This window comes from Anguilla anguilla, chromosome 13, assembly GCF_013347855.1.
Source record: "Anguilla anguilla isolate fAngAng1 chromosome 13, fAngAng1.pri, whole genome shotgun sequence".
Taxonomy (NCBI): domain Eukaryota; kingdom Metazoa; phylum Chordata; class Actinopteri; order Anguilliformes; family Anguillidae; genus Anguilla; species Anguilla anguilla.
The window spans coordinates 5,814,157-5,828,782 of record NC_049213.1 but is presented as its reverse complement, the minus strand read 5'-3'; the positions used below and the strand labels follow the sequence as shown (position 1 = coordinate 5,828,782).

Here is a 14,626-nt window from a genome sequence, read left to right as displayed (position 1 = left end):
AGCCCAGCAGTGCTGTACCCCCCTCCCCCCACCAGCCCAGCAGTGCTGTACCCCCCTCCCCCCACCAGCCCAGCAGTGCTGTACCCCCCCGCCCCTCCCAGCCCAGCAGTGCTATACCCCCCCTACCCCCCCCAGCCCAGCAGTGCTGTACCCCCCCCCCCCCCCCAGCCAAGCAGTGCTGTCGTACGCACCGCCACAGCAAGAAAAACCGAACGCTTAGCAAACGCAGCCTGAAGCAGAGCAGCACGTTTAAACATGGGTGTGCAGTGCACCTCTCCTAGCCAACAGGCTCATTCTGACCAGAGAGCGAGGCTTCCTTACCCCCAAAATTAAGGGGTGGCGGGGTCACCACACATTTTTTTTGTTAATTGTTGATTTTTAAAAAACCGCAGTGTTCGGGGAAGTGAGCTCTGATTGGTTTGTACCAAGTTGGCGATGGACACCGCGGGGGTAGTCCCGCCCACTCTGTGGGTAATGGAGTCTCAGTCGGACTGCTCCGCTGGAAATTAAAATCATCTTCACTGCTGTTCTACACGGACACGGTCATTTCCTCGAAACATTTCGCTTCACATTTTCATTTCCTTATTAAGCAGAATCAGAGAGTTGATTTTCCATTACGTTCGTGTAAAATGGGAACTTCAGGGTAAATGGTGAAGCACGATTTCCCTTTATACACCAGTTCTAAAGGTTTCCATGTTACTTGCTCAGTGGCACTTCGCACAGAGTTCCCCCACACGGGGCTTGTATATAGTAACAGGGTAATTTCCCTCTCCACAACTCTATATTACAGATTAAATGCTGTAGCACGTTTGCACGTGTAACTCAGGCATGGAGAGAAACACTGGATTTATCCGCACTACGTTTAGGGACTGTTTATCGGGGCGTCTGCCACAGAGGAGGACGCCCGTCGCGCATCGATCGCTGTCGGCGGCGCAGCGACGCTAGCGGGGGAAGAACGGCGGGAAAACTGCATCAGGTGGCCGCTCTGGGAAACAGGAAACAGGAAACAGGAAACCGGCGGCGCACTCCAGCTCGACGACGAGCGAGCGACTCGTCCGTCGCGCGTGGGCTAAATACCTGGCGCTAACGAGAACCTGAAAAGAAGTCTCTGAAAAGAATCGATAGTTTATTGGTTTCGCTTGACGTGTATATCCAATTGGAACTTGAAACGAAGTTTGTTTTTGTTTTTTTTCTGGAGAACTTCAATAAATATCAATGAACCCAAGGGAGGACCTTTATTTGACTGGATGTGCCAAGCTCACTCAAGCCCAAACTTAATTTGATGAAATAAATGTCCCGTTATCGACAATTCCATAGAGTGTTGTTTCTTTTTTTTTTTTCTTTAATCCTATTTCATATTTATAAATAACATCATTCGGGCAGTCCAAGTAACAAACAACCTTCTTGAATATTTACATCTGCTACGACGAGGTGCATAAAAAGTGGATGCCATTACCTGCACTGATGTCTTTATTCAGATTGACATATACATAACTTTTTTATACATACAATCATTTATACAGCTGGATACACACTGAAACGATTCGGGTCATGTACCTTGCTAAGGGTTACCATGGCAGCACCTCAGCTGGGAATTCACAATATTATCTTTTTTTTTTTTAAAAAAAGGAAAAACAAAAAAAGGCAAATTCTTCCCTCAGGTAGGGGAAAGCATTTGGGTTCTGGTAGTGACATGCACTTCTTTGATGGCACAGATTTGATAATATAAAACAATCTGTCTCTGGCTCTTTTGGAGTGCCAGAGCTATGTGTCAGATTGACATCCTGTGAAGTGGCTTCAGGTAAAATCCGCTGAAAAACCTTGTAAGTCAGTGCTGGTGACTTATGACTGGTAACTGTAAACCACCTCTTCCTGTACTGTGGACAATATCCTAAAATATGGTTTATTTGAACTTTTCTGCATGTGCAGACAAACAGAGTTAGTCAAACTAAACATGAAACATTGAATATTTTACTAAGATGGGGGGGGCTTCTCATCGAAGAGCAAGTTACAGAAAAACAAATAGGAGAAGGGCTGTGCTTTCATCAAGCCTTTTGTCTAACCTGTCCTGCTCAGTCGTGGCCAAGTAGCACTCTTTTCAGCACGGCTAGTGAAGGACGGCCATGTTTCTTTCTCTTTCACGGTCGGCGGCAATGCCGCTTGCCCTTCCGCCAGCTGGCATCCAGGAAATCAGAAACGCGGTGCAAAAAAATACAACATTCACGTCAGGCCGTCACACAGTGCACTGGCATGATTCCAGTCACTCTGGCTGGCGTGGTAACTCTGACCAGTCTCTGGGGCATTTGGCTCTGCGTTCTTACAGAGGTGGAGGGTCAACACGGGACCATTCGGGGGAGATTGGGAGGCTGCTCACAGACTCAGGGCCACCATTCCGCCAGGCTAAGCCGTGGGCAGATGCGACCCGGCACAGGGCTTGCCTGCCAGCTCCCGGGAGCTCTCGGGAAGACGAGCAGGCCTGTCGGTCGACATGGCGCGGGAGGTGAGCCGATAAGAGGCCTCTTGACGCCACAAGGCCGAATCCCCCAATGGCCACAAACGACAATGGGACACTGACCTCCCACACAACAGCCTCCGCTTGCTGGCAGCAGATGTCAGGGGAGTTGAAAGAACTTCAAGCTGAGCTTATGCGGTCAGACAGATGGGCCATTAGCTATAATGGGGGTCCCTGCTAGGGTCCCCCAAGCAAAGCAGGAGAAGGAGGGGGGGAAGGAGAAAAGGACATATTCCAAGGACATATTTAAAAGGGAATGATTCGACGAGGTCACAGGTTGGATGGTAGATTCACCCTGGGAGGAAAGAAGCATTGCTTACAGGTATGTAAGCTGACCGTATTTTCCAGTGGCTACAGCAGTGGGGTATTTTACAGAAACCACATTTTTCTTGTTTTTTTCCCCCAGGTTCTCTGGGTCAGTTGCTCCTGTAAGTAGGTCTCCACTGCCACTTGAGGAAATTGCAAAAAAACACACCCTCTTCCTCTGAGGTGAAAGTGGTGGCTGCTGTTCCTCGTCTCTCTCCAGACCGCCAAATGCGCTGCGCAGCCGTTGCCCAGGAGATCTGCACTTCCTCAAATGCAGCCGCGAGCAGACCGCAATTCACCTGTTTGACCAGAGGGGTCACTATTGTGCGAAGGAGCATCCTGCCAATCAAAACTCTCCCTCCTTGGGTGACACTGACCCCAGTCACTGTCAGGACTGGATGCCCACCTGCATTAGTGAACCAGTGCTTTAGTTGGATACCTCACACAAGACTCAATTCAAATTAGTCTGTCCTCTTCATACCAGGTATGTCTAAACCTGGCCAAGGGACACATCTGTTTCACAAGCAATCTGTTTAATCGTCACATCTGTTTAATTGACAAGCAGTCACATCTGTTTAATTGTGCAATGGCTCAATTGAAAATCGACTTCATATCCAGACCAGTATAGGCATTCCTATCAATTTGAGCTTGGGGAAATCTCGATACACCCCTGAAAGAAAACAGCAGTAAGGTAAGGAGCATTTATCAAACGGAGAGCAAAGCGGCCTCATTCGCCATGGTGCAGACCGACTACCGCACTATCACAAAGAGAAAACACCCAGAGTTCAGAACGCAAGCTCGAAGGAGTGCAGTAGTCGTCAAAAAACGATAAAAAATACCCTCAATAAGAAACCTGAAATGGTATCTCTTTATTTTAGCCTTGGGACAAGATCCACTCCAGCCTTGTGCAGATTGAAGGGACGTTAAAAAAAAAACTTGCAATGATTGCCGTTTTGTCAGACGGTGCAGACTGAAGAAGCAGGAGTCCTAATAGTTCTTGAAAGACAGGACACGTTAGGTTGGGGGGGGAAGGGGAGTGTGCACAGGCGTGTGTCCACGAAACTAATGTGAGACAACAAGCATGCTGCCTCCTCCTCTGTGTTAATGAGAGACGGTTCCAGGGAAGCGGAAACCTTCATCGTGAGACTGAGTGCGTTTAATCGTGATTGCAGAGACCGAGAATCGAAAAAGGAACTCTCGGGGTGAATTACTGCGGGGAAACGGATAGCTCTTTTATTTACCTGGGAGACTGTAATGCTCTCAGGATTTATTTAGAAGGAAAATAAAAATTGAAAAAGCAATTAGCTCATGTAATTAGACAGACTGAGTGCACTGGTCCATGTCTTGCATATTTCCTCAAATTCAGCTTCTTTTTTTTTTTTTTTTTTTTAGCTCAGTCTTAAAAATCAGCAGGTTTAAGTCAGTTAAATTGGAAGTTGGTTTGACTAAATAATACAATTTCCATGCAAATCAATCCAACATGGAACCTGTTGACAAAACTGGGTTATGTCAAACATTAAATTGTTTGAGTGCATTATTAATTTACAAGACACCAGCATCAGAACATTAAGGATTTTGTTTGAAAGTGAGTAATTTCAATCTAAACTATGGTCAGACATGGTATGGTTAGTCTAGACAGAATTATTCCAAAGTCCGGTTCTACAGAAATTCTGCCCAGGTATTATTTATAAATTCATAAAAGGGTGCTCTCACAGACTAGTATACAATAGAGTACCTGTCCTCCCTCCCCCACACATCCCTGCACACTTTATGATTTTATATTATTAAATCATAAATCATATTCAAATGGGTAAATGGGTTTGAGAGAAATGGGTGTGAGAATTGGAAAAATAAAGAAAAAATAGTGCAGGTTTGGATAACAGTTGTGGCTGCTAATTAGTGGTAATTAGTCAGAATAAGGAAATGAAATCAGTAGATTATATCTTTCAGACACATTCTTGTGAGGTGAACAGGGCCTGGAGCCTGAGACTCTGTTAATTAACCACAGATTTCACCTTGCATTGAAGACATGCTGTTTTATTTCAACCCTGAATTTCTCTCAGGGCAACACGGTGGTGCAGTGGGTAGCATTGTCGCCTCACAGCAAGAAGGTTGTGGATTCGAATCTCGGCTTGGGGCCTTTCTGTGTGGAGTTTCCATGTTCTCTCTGTGTCTGCGTGGGTTTCCTCCGGGTACTCCGGTTTCCTCCCACGGTCCAAAGACATGCAGGCAGGCTAATTGGAGACTCTAAATTGCGCAAAGGAGTGGATGTGTGAGTGCATGGTGTGTGTGCCCTCCGATAGATTGGCGGCCTGCCCAGGGTGTATTCCTGCCTCTCGCCCAATGCACGCTGGGAGAGGCTCCCGCACCCCCCATGACTCTGCTCATGATGAGTGGGTATAGATAAGGGATGGATAGATGAATTTCTCTCTGTTCATCCATTCTATGTTCGTGTTTAATTGTTTTTAAACAATAGTGCAGCCGCATATCTCTTTTACAAACTGAATTTGTATTCAAATTTGTATTCATACCAAATTACATTGACAAGCCTGCCGGCATGCAAAAAAAAATCAACAAAACAAAAGAAGTTAATTAACTGGAAAATAGATTCATAGCCTTGTAGTTCCCTGACAATCACAGTGAGGGTGGGGGTTATTTTTCATGCAGTGTTAATAAACTTTAGGCATCAGATTGAGTTGCTAAATGTCTAACTTGGTGACAGATTACTGTGGAGGTGTACCTGAGATTATGGTTTTGTGCGGCGGCATGACCCATACCTACACAGCGCAGAGAGTTTAGCACTTTTCAGGGTTCCCCACAGAAATAATCACAATGACCAGAATCTCAGCCCTTAAAAACATTCATTTCTGTACCCATTTCTACAGACAGAATTCACAAACAACCACACCAACTTCATCTTCTTTTTCCTGAATGCTCCAGGCCAACAAAGAATACGTCTCTCCATTGGACATTTAGGTACGTCAGCCAATTAAAACATCAGATGCAGACACAAAACGCACATATATACAAGTGCACCGTTTCGGCATTTTCATCGAGCTTAACGTTAAGTGTATAACATTAGTACAGATACAGACGCCTCTGAAATTAAGCAGCAACATCTGCATTGAATTGTAAACATTGGGTAGCATTGCTTTGGAATACAGGTTGTTGGCCAAAAAGTTCATAAAATCATTTAAAAAAAGGCAGAATGAAGTTTGCTGATGATCACCAGGACAAAGACCTAGCCCTCTGGAGGAGTGTTCTCTGGTCAGATAATGATCAGCGCTATGTATGGAGGAAAAAGGGTGAGGCTTTTAACCCAAAGAACACCATCCCATCTGTGAAGCATGGGGGTGGCAACATCATGTTGTGGGGGTGTTTTGCTGGAAAAGGGACTGGTGCACTTCAGAAAATAGATGGCATCATGAGGAAGGAGGATTATCTAGAAATACTGAAGCAACACCTCAAGACATCTGCTAGAAAGTTAAAGCTTGGTCGCAACTAGGACTTCCAGCAGGACAATTATCCCGTGCATACCTCCAAAGTTGCAACAAAATGGCTTAAAGACAACAAAGTGAAAGTATTGGAGTGGCCATTATAAAGCCTTGACCTGAATCCCATAGAAAATGTGTGGACTGAACTGAAAAAGCATGTCTGAGCAAGGAGGCCCACAAACCTGACTGAGTTACACCAGTTCTGTCAGGAGGAATGGGCAAAAATTCCGGCAAAGTATTGTGAGAAGCTTGTGGAAGGCTACCTGAAGCATTTGATTCAAGTTAAGCAATTAAAAGGCAGTGCCACCAAATACTAACAAAGTGCATGAAAACTTCTGACCCACTGAAAATCTGATATAGTACATAAAAGCTGAAATAAATCTGTCTCTTAGCTATTATTTTGAAATGAGCTCTTATGGAAATAAAGTAGATACCCTAATTGACTTAACACAGGAAATGTATGGTCGCATGAAATGTGCGGAGTTGTGAAAAATTGAGTTTGAATTTCTTTAGCCTAGGTGCATGTAAACATTTGGCCTCAACTGTAAGCCACAAAAACAAGCTCATATTTAGTTATCCGTCGTAGGCCAATCTAGCGTTTGGATGGGATGTGTGATATTACCTACTGAACCACACACACATTGGGCGAATAATCTGGCATAATTGGGTAAATTTGAGTTCTCTGCCATCTCTGCTTTCTAAAGCTTGGATTATGTCAGATTATGTTAGGCTCTTCCAGTTGCTTCTTTACCCAATGTAGCGCCACAGGGGCCTATCAGTGGCAGATATAGCCTGCTATTTAACTTGGCCAATGGAATTGTTTTTAATGCATTTGAACTGAAAACAACTCTGCATAAGTATTTAGTCTTTAGTTGCATCCATTGTTAACATTAACATCTAATATTAGCTATTTTGGGCTCATCCAACTGAGCAATATTCTTAAAGATGTTACTGAGTTATCTCATCACTCTTTCCCTGTGTTGTAGGCAGAAGTTACATCGCTGCTAAAACTATTAGGCCTATTCAGTGAAATATCTGGCAGTGTCAAAGACAAACCAACCTAACGTGAATAGCCTTTATTTTTCCCGTATTGCTTTGGAGAGTGGACAACCTGCCTTAACTAATCTGTCCAGAACAAACATGGGTGAACAGATTCAACACTGAATTCTTCCCTATAGGGGATCTATGTGTGGTATTCAATGTTCCTGTTAGTAGTCTGTAAGGTTTTAAATCACTGATGTGAGAGGGAGAGGTTGTTTATACACAGATGTGCTCCCCCTGTCTAATTCTCTGCCCAGCATGCCCCCAATTTTTTAAAATTGGTCTGGACACTCCACTGCTCTCACTCACATGCAGGGGATGGAGGAGAGAGAAAGTGTGACAGTGACAGAAAGGAGGACCTGCTAATGCTAACTTCTACTCTCTAATGCTAACACTGCAACCTGTTCTCATAACATTTGCTAACCAAACATCATCAATAACTTTGCTAATGCTAACTCCACTCTGCCAATGCCGCCACCTGTTCTCATAACATTTGCTAACCAACAATCATTGATACTTTGCTAATACTAACTCTACGCTACTATTACTAACCCCATATCCTGTTCTCATAACATTTGCTAACTAGACATAATCAATAGCCGTCTAGAGGCTATATTGGTGCCCAGGTCACAGATGACATGGTGTTTTTACAGATCTGGGAAAATATGAATCAGTTTTTTACAAATAATGTATTTACACCTGCTCTGGCTGAATAATGTTCTTCTGGTATTTTGTAATGTTCTAAAGGTGTTTCCAGCTCCTCCTTATTATTCTTTATGATCAGTATGATAAGTCATGTTTGGAAAATAAAGGCTTACGGACAGCCCACTGCAGTGTAGACCAAAGCTTATCGAATGGCTAGATCATACCGAACTTCTTACCTACAGTACTTGCATATAAATGATCCAGCTCAATACCAAATTGACCCATAATCAATAGCTGTGGTCAATGCAATTTACACTCAGAATTATATTTTTAACGGGATCATTTACTGTAGCGCTTTAAATGCAAAAATACAGTTTTTGTGATTTTTTCTACTCACATTATTGATAAATGCTTTAAACGTGTTAATGGGGTAATAAACACTAAATCGCGTTTTCTCAGTTCTAAATCCGAGTATCCTGTCTCCATTTGATACATAACATTAGTCCTACAGTAAAGAAAAACAAAAATCAATAAGCCGTACAACCGCATTTTGTGCCAAAAATAGCCGTGTACTGCCACCCGAAGGTGAAAAATTGTTTCATTTCCCTGTCCAATTTCGCGGTTTTCCGACTCGAAGTGTTGCCGCGAGTTGCATTTTTTTTTGTCCGCGGGATGGGGGTCGGATGTGTCACATGAAAATTGCATGAGTTATATTTACACATAAATATTCGCATTTTAAAATAAATAAATGTACTCATACCTAAACCAAACTGACTCCAGATCTGTTCATATTCCCGATGTCTCGGTAGCCCACCCTGAGCAGTTGCTGAGTGTCAGAACACACAGACAGAACAAGCTCGAGCTCTCTCTCTGCCAGTAGGAAGCGTTAATTTTTCCCCCACCGTCATTACGGAAAATTTATAACTGATGAAAGAACAATTTAGAGAATTCTCTGCTTGTTTTTTTTGTTTTGTTTTTTATTCGTTGAGCAAAGTTACTCACACATAGAAAACACTATAAGTCACTAACAGTTCTAGGCCTTTCAAAAATCTAGGCCTGCCATTAAAAGTACTGCTATCAAAATTATACCAAGTTACAATAAACAATATTGCCTATCTTAGCTAACACAAATGAAACATGCTGTATTCCTAAGCAATGATGCTACCCAATGCTTCCGAAATAATTTCAAGTAACTTGGCCCTGTTTTTTCATCTTACCATGTGAAGAGAATGTGGTCAGTGTCTGTTCAGTCTGCTATTGTGATGCCTCAGTCTTTAACAAATGTTACTGCAGCACTTACAAAGTACAGAAATGGATGCATCATACAAGTAAAAGTTTTTGACAGCGTGCTGTGACAGTAAGTCTGAATTTCACACATTGAAAAAGGAGGATTGGGTTTAAGTATATTTCCAGACATATTCTGTTAAAAGGACCTTGGAGAATAATAAGTAGGTACAATTATGCATACTTTAGAGTTCCATTATGATAATTCAAGCTCTAAAATGCAGCATTATCAGAATATTTGAACAAGAGCACTACACCAAAATCAATCAGGGTCAAACAATGGATGTGTGACCTTAAACAAAAACTAAGAAATTTAAATTCACACTATATTAAGTAACTAGACATAAAACAAATCCAGGTCATGTTCGAAGCAAGAATTTTGCAGAGCAGGGGTTTCCAATCCAATCAAAAAAGGGCCAGGTGGCTATGGGTGTTATTTTATTTTTTTTAGGCCCAGTGCTAAGACACCTGATTCTGCTTATCAAGGTCTTGACTGAAGATCGTTAATTACTTGTATCAGGTGCTGTATTGCTGGGCTAAAACAAAAATCTGCTCCCATACTGGCCCTTTTCAGATAAGATTGGACACATCTTTGTTGAGTATACAAGCTACACATATCGTCAGTCTCGTATATATATATTTTTTAAATTATCACTCAGCATCATACACCTTGCCTGTCATTATTTTGATGGATATTTCTTTGTTTATTGTGGCTTTGCACCACTTAGTGTGTGATGATAATAATCATCGTATGGTGTTCTTTAAGAACTTTTCTGGAGTAAATAATTCTCAGAGAACCTGCATAATTATGCTGGTGAGTCGATTTTTTCACATTTTAAAAACGCAGTTGGTTTAAGCCCAAATATTTAGGAAAGTGGTGGGAGGAAGAGGAGATAGCATTTTTGGCAGAGTAATTTTCATTATGAAGTCCCCAAAGCGTGATGGTGTCGCTCTGGCCTATCTAGTGTTAAGGGAAACTCTCACTCGCTGTCTCTCTGCAGCTGTGCTTGTTTAATTGAGAAACATGGTGCTGACCTCTGAGCGAATTGCATCAGAGAAGAGGAAAAGAGGAAAAAAGATCTGAATCTGAATAATATTGGGCAAGTTCTGGAGGAGAAAACATTCAGGGAGAACGCATTATCCAAGAGTTGCTCAATGTTATTTGTATTTGGCGCCATCCCTAGCAGATGCGCAATAATAATAAGGTACATATGCAATCTCTCAGTATTTCATTGCAAACTAAAAAAGAGCAAGTTCATTTTTGATTTTTTGCCTAGACAATTGCATTTGTGGCACTATATTTCTTCCAAAATTATGAATATAAAGTAATCTAAGCTAGTACTGCAAATGGTACAAATGTCTTCATTAAAGCCATTTTTCAAGTCTCTGTGGTGCTCACATCTGGAGTTATAAAGTTTTAAATAGGGTACCCACTAAATGGGCAAGGATGTGGCATGTGTGCTAAGGGGTTAAACCACTTTTAAAATTTTGAATTGAATGTAAGTTGTAAAGAAAATGCAGTTATCTAACAATGTAGTATATGTTCTATGATCTAACGTGATGTTATTTAAATGTAAAATGTATTGAATTGTATTGTGAAATGTATTCTAATATATTGTAATAATGATTAATAAAGCTCTTTAAAAAAACGTAATCAGAGCAAACTATTCGATCCCCACATCTAATTATCTAACATCCTAGGTCAACAATCTTGCTCCTTAATGATGGGTTTTCCCCGAGAGATTGAGGCTTGCTTACACAAAAGGTTGATCGGTCTCGTCACCAACCATTACAAAATAAAAGGTTTATATTCTCTTTATTTCCTCATCTTGAAAAAGTGTGGCATTAAATCTTTTTGTCATTGTTTGAGTTCAAAAAGAAACCAAAATGAGATCTTTCCAAAAAACTACCTTTATTTTCAGCGGATTTAGGCTGCCCTAGAAAGTATTTAGTCCCGTGTCCGCGTGGGTTTCCTCTGGGTACTCCGGTTTCCTCCCACAGTCCAAAGACATGCAGGTAGGCCGATTGGAGACCCCAAATTGCCCATAGGTATGAGTGTGTGAGTGAATGGTGTGTGTGCCCTGCAATAGATTGGCGGCCTGTCCAGGGTGTATTCCTGCCTCTTGCCCAATGCACGCTGGGATAGGCTCCAGCACCCCCCGCGACCCTGCTCAGGATAAGTGGGTATAGATAATGGATGGGTGACAATTACAATTTTATTATGATTATAAGAATAAAATAATAATAATAGTAGTAATTGTAATTATAACTAATTATAATTAAAAATATCATAATTAAAATCATAGTAATTGTAATAATTGTACTTATGGTTCGCTCCATTAATTAAGAGCAATTAATAAAATAATTATTATAATTACAATACTTATAATTATAACAATTATAATTATTGTATTATCATTACAATTATAATTCAAATATCAATTACAATTATATTATAATTATGATCATTTTAATATGGTATTATAATAGTCATTGTAATTGAAAATGTAATTGTAATTTTAATTTATGATTACAATTACAAGTAAATTTACTATTTATATTACAATAATTATATTAAAATAATTGTAATTGTAATTTTAATTATGATTCGCTCCGTTAATTACAATTACTATGACTAGAAGTAATAGTAATAGGATAGCTTCTTTCATTTTTTTTTTTACTTTAGATTAGTTAGTGTTGCTGCAGCGCTCTCCACAATACAGCCGTTTGTTTTAGTGTGCAAGCGTCTTTTCTTCAAGCTAGCGTTGTCTGCTTGATTGGGTTGATCAACCCAACACACCAACCAGAGGATGTACATTTGGTTCACGTCCTCCACCACTGACCCCAACCCCCATGGCTCCCCAGAGCCATGCGATACTCAAATGACACCCCTTGTGGTTAAACCAGTTCCAACAATCTAGTGGGGTCATAACAGCTGTGGAGTAACACACGGAAGAGTCCAGAATTCCTAAAACAATTCTAAATCTTTATTACTCACAAGGAGGGGGGGGGGAAAGACATAAAAAGGCAACATTGAAATGAAAAGGTTTTTTATACACAAACCCACAACTGCCAGTCTGCAATAATATCAATACCAATAATATTAATAATATAATTATCTGAACCCAGAGGAAACAAAATCAAATGCTAATAAAGTGAGTTACAGTAAAGTGTGAGGTGTGATGAGAGAGAGAGAGAGAGAGAGAGAGAGACAGAAGAGAAGGGCAGATGGAAGAACAGAAGAGGGAGACAGGAGAGGTGAAAAAAGGAAAGAAACGGCACAAAAAAAGGCAGGTGATTAGAGGATAAGTACGAGGAGACCTGTTTTGGGCAAGTCAAGTAGCACCAAAAAACGTGTATGCCTGTTTTTTTTTTTTCGTTTTTTTTTTCGTTTTTTTTTTTTTTAAACTTCCCAAATTTTTTTTTAAAATCTGTTATCCAAAACGCAAATTCCCGCTCCTGGCAAATTCCAAAAAACACATACAAAAAAATACAGGTGCGCCAAGCAGTACAGGGCCTCACTGTACTCTTTTTTTCCTTTCTCAAGTTTTTTTTTTGTTTTTTGTCCTGGAAATCATAAAAAATTATATTTCCAGAGTGAAGTGAGTGAGCGGGGGGGAGGGGGGGGGGGGGGACATGTGGTTTTACCCCCCATTGGCTGTCCCTCGCAATACAAAAACACCGTAAACTGAAGCTCTGGACAACAGCCTGGAACAAATACGTGGAGCACGTCGGGACGGACCTCAAAACCTCCAGGGGGGGGGGGTGGGGGGTTGGATAATGGGTACTAGTTCCAAAGCACAAATCGATTTAAGGAGCTGGACCACAAGGTTCTCTCCCACCCCTCCCCCCCCCCCTCTCTCAAGCATACGAGGTCAGCGTCACTCAGCTTGTTCCAGTGGTGATATGGCTGAGATGGGGGGGGGGGGGGGGGCAAGGGGGCAGGGTAGAGCAGAGCTGGGGGCAAAAAGGGTGGGGCCAGGGTATTAATAGTAGCAGTAATTGTTAGGGGTAGGTTTAGTAGCAGTAGGGTAACACTGGTTGGGGTAACAGTGGTAGGGGGTAACAGTGGTAGGGGGCAACAGTGACAGGGGGTAGTAGTGTATGAAGAATGAATGAAAGCATAGGGAGTGTTTGTGAGCAGCACAGAGGGGGGGCAGATGAAGTGGTGGGGGTGCGGGTGGAGGCGGAGGCGAATCGAAGGTACATCCTGCGCGCAACCCCCTCCTTCCTCCTCTCCTCTCCTCTCCGGCCCAGTTTGGTGCTCTGTCCGCCCGTAACTCTTCCCCGCGCAAGAACCTCCTCACGGCCCGAAAACCATCTCATCACAAGACCTGCGAAGAAGAAACAGCCCCGTGTGAGCAGATCCCCCCTGTGTGAGCGGATCCCCCCAGTGTGAGCAGATCCCCCCAGTGTGAGCGGATCCCCCCAGTGTGAGCGGATCCCCCCAGTGTGAGCGGATCCCCCCAGTGTGAGCGGATCCCCCCAGTGTGAGCGGATCCCCCCCCCTCGTGTGAGCGGATCCCCCAGTGTGAGCGGATCCCCCCCCCCTCGTGTGAGCGGATCCCCCCGTGTGAGCGGATCCCCCCCCGTGTGAGCGGATCCCCCCCCCCCGTGTGAGCGGATCCCCCCCCGTGTGAGCGGATCCCCCCCCCGTGTGAGCGGATCCCCCCGTGTGAGCGGATCCCCCCCCGTGTGAGCGGATCCCCCCCGTGTGAGCGGATCCCCCTCGTGTGAGCGGATCCCCCCCCCCATGTGAGCGGATCCCCCCCGTGTGAGCGGATCCTCCTCGTGTGAGCGGATCCCCCCCGTGTGAGCGGATCCCCCCCGTGTGAGCGGATCCCCCCAGTGTGAGCGGATCCCCCCAGTGTGAGCGGATCCCCCGTGTGAGCGGATCCCCCCCGTGTGAGCGGATCCCCCCCGTGTGAGCGGATCCTCCTCGTGTGAGCGGATCCCCCCCGTGTGAGCGGATCCCCCCATGTCTGTGGATCTGAGGGACGCTCGCACACTTAAAAAAAACTGTAACGCGGCTCCCAGAACAATGACTCGCACTCTCACGCAAAAAGAGCCTTTCACTCCCGCCCCACCGCCAGAAGGAAACAGTCACGGAATGAAACGTCTTCCATCTTAAGTCTGCGTTTGAGAGCTTCAGAGCCAACGGATAAAATAAGAAGTCATCAACTTTATTTTTTATTTATTTTTTTAAATAAAAATTGAATGTTGAACTGTGGTTTGGAGCAAACCTGATAACGGATTGCTACTGAACTCAACGCAATGCACAGGCCCCGATTTTATTTTATTTTTTTTGCCATTTTTCTCCCATTTTCCCCCAAATTTAGTCGTT

The 14,626-nt window shown here is 43.2% G+C and overlaps 1 protein-coding gene across 4 annotated transcripts in view; it reads right to left on the bottom strand.

Annotated features, from left to right (window-relative positions):
- Positions 1-12,247: 12,247 nt before the first annotated feature.
- Positions 12,248-14,626, bottom strand: part of kdm5c (lysine (K)-specific demethylase 5C) — a 45,252-nt gene continuing 42,873 nt past the window's right edge. For all 4 annotated transcript variants that reach the window (XM_035387868.1, XM_035387869.1, XM_035387870.1 and 1 more), the window contains one exon: positions 12,248-13,616. In XM_035387868.1, coding sequence (XP_035243759.1) covers positions 13,608-13,616 — 9 coding nt within the window. In that variant the 3' untranslated portion in view covers positions 12,248-13,607. The remainder of the gene's footprint in view (positions 13,617-14,626) is intronic.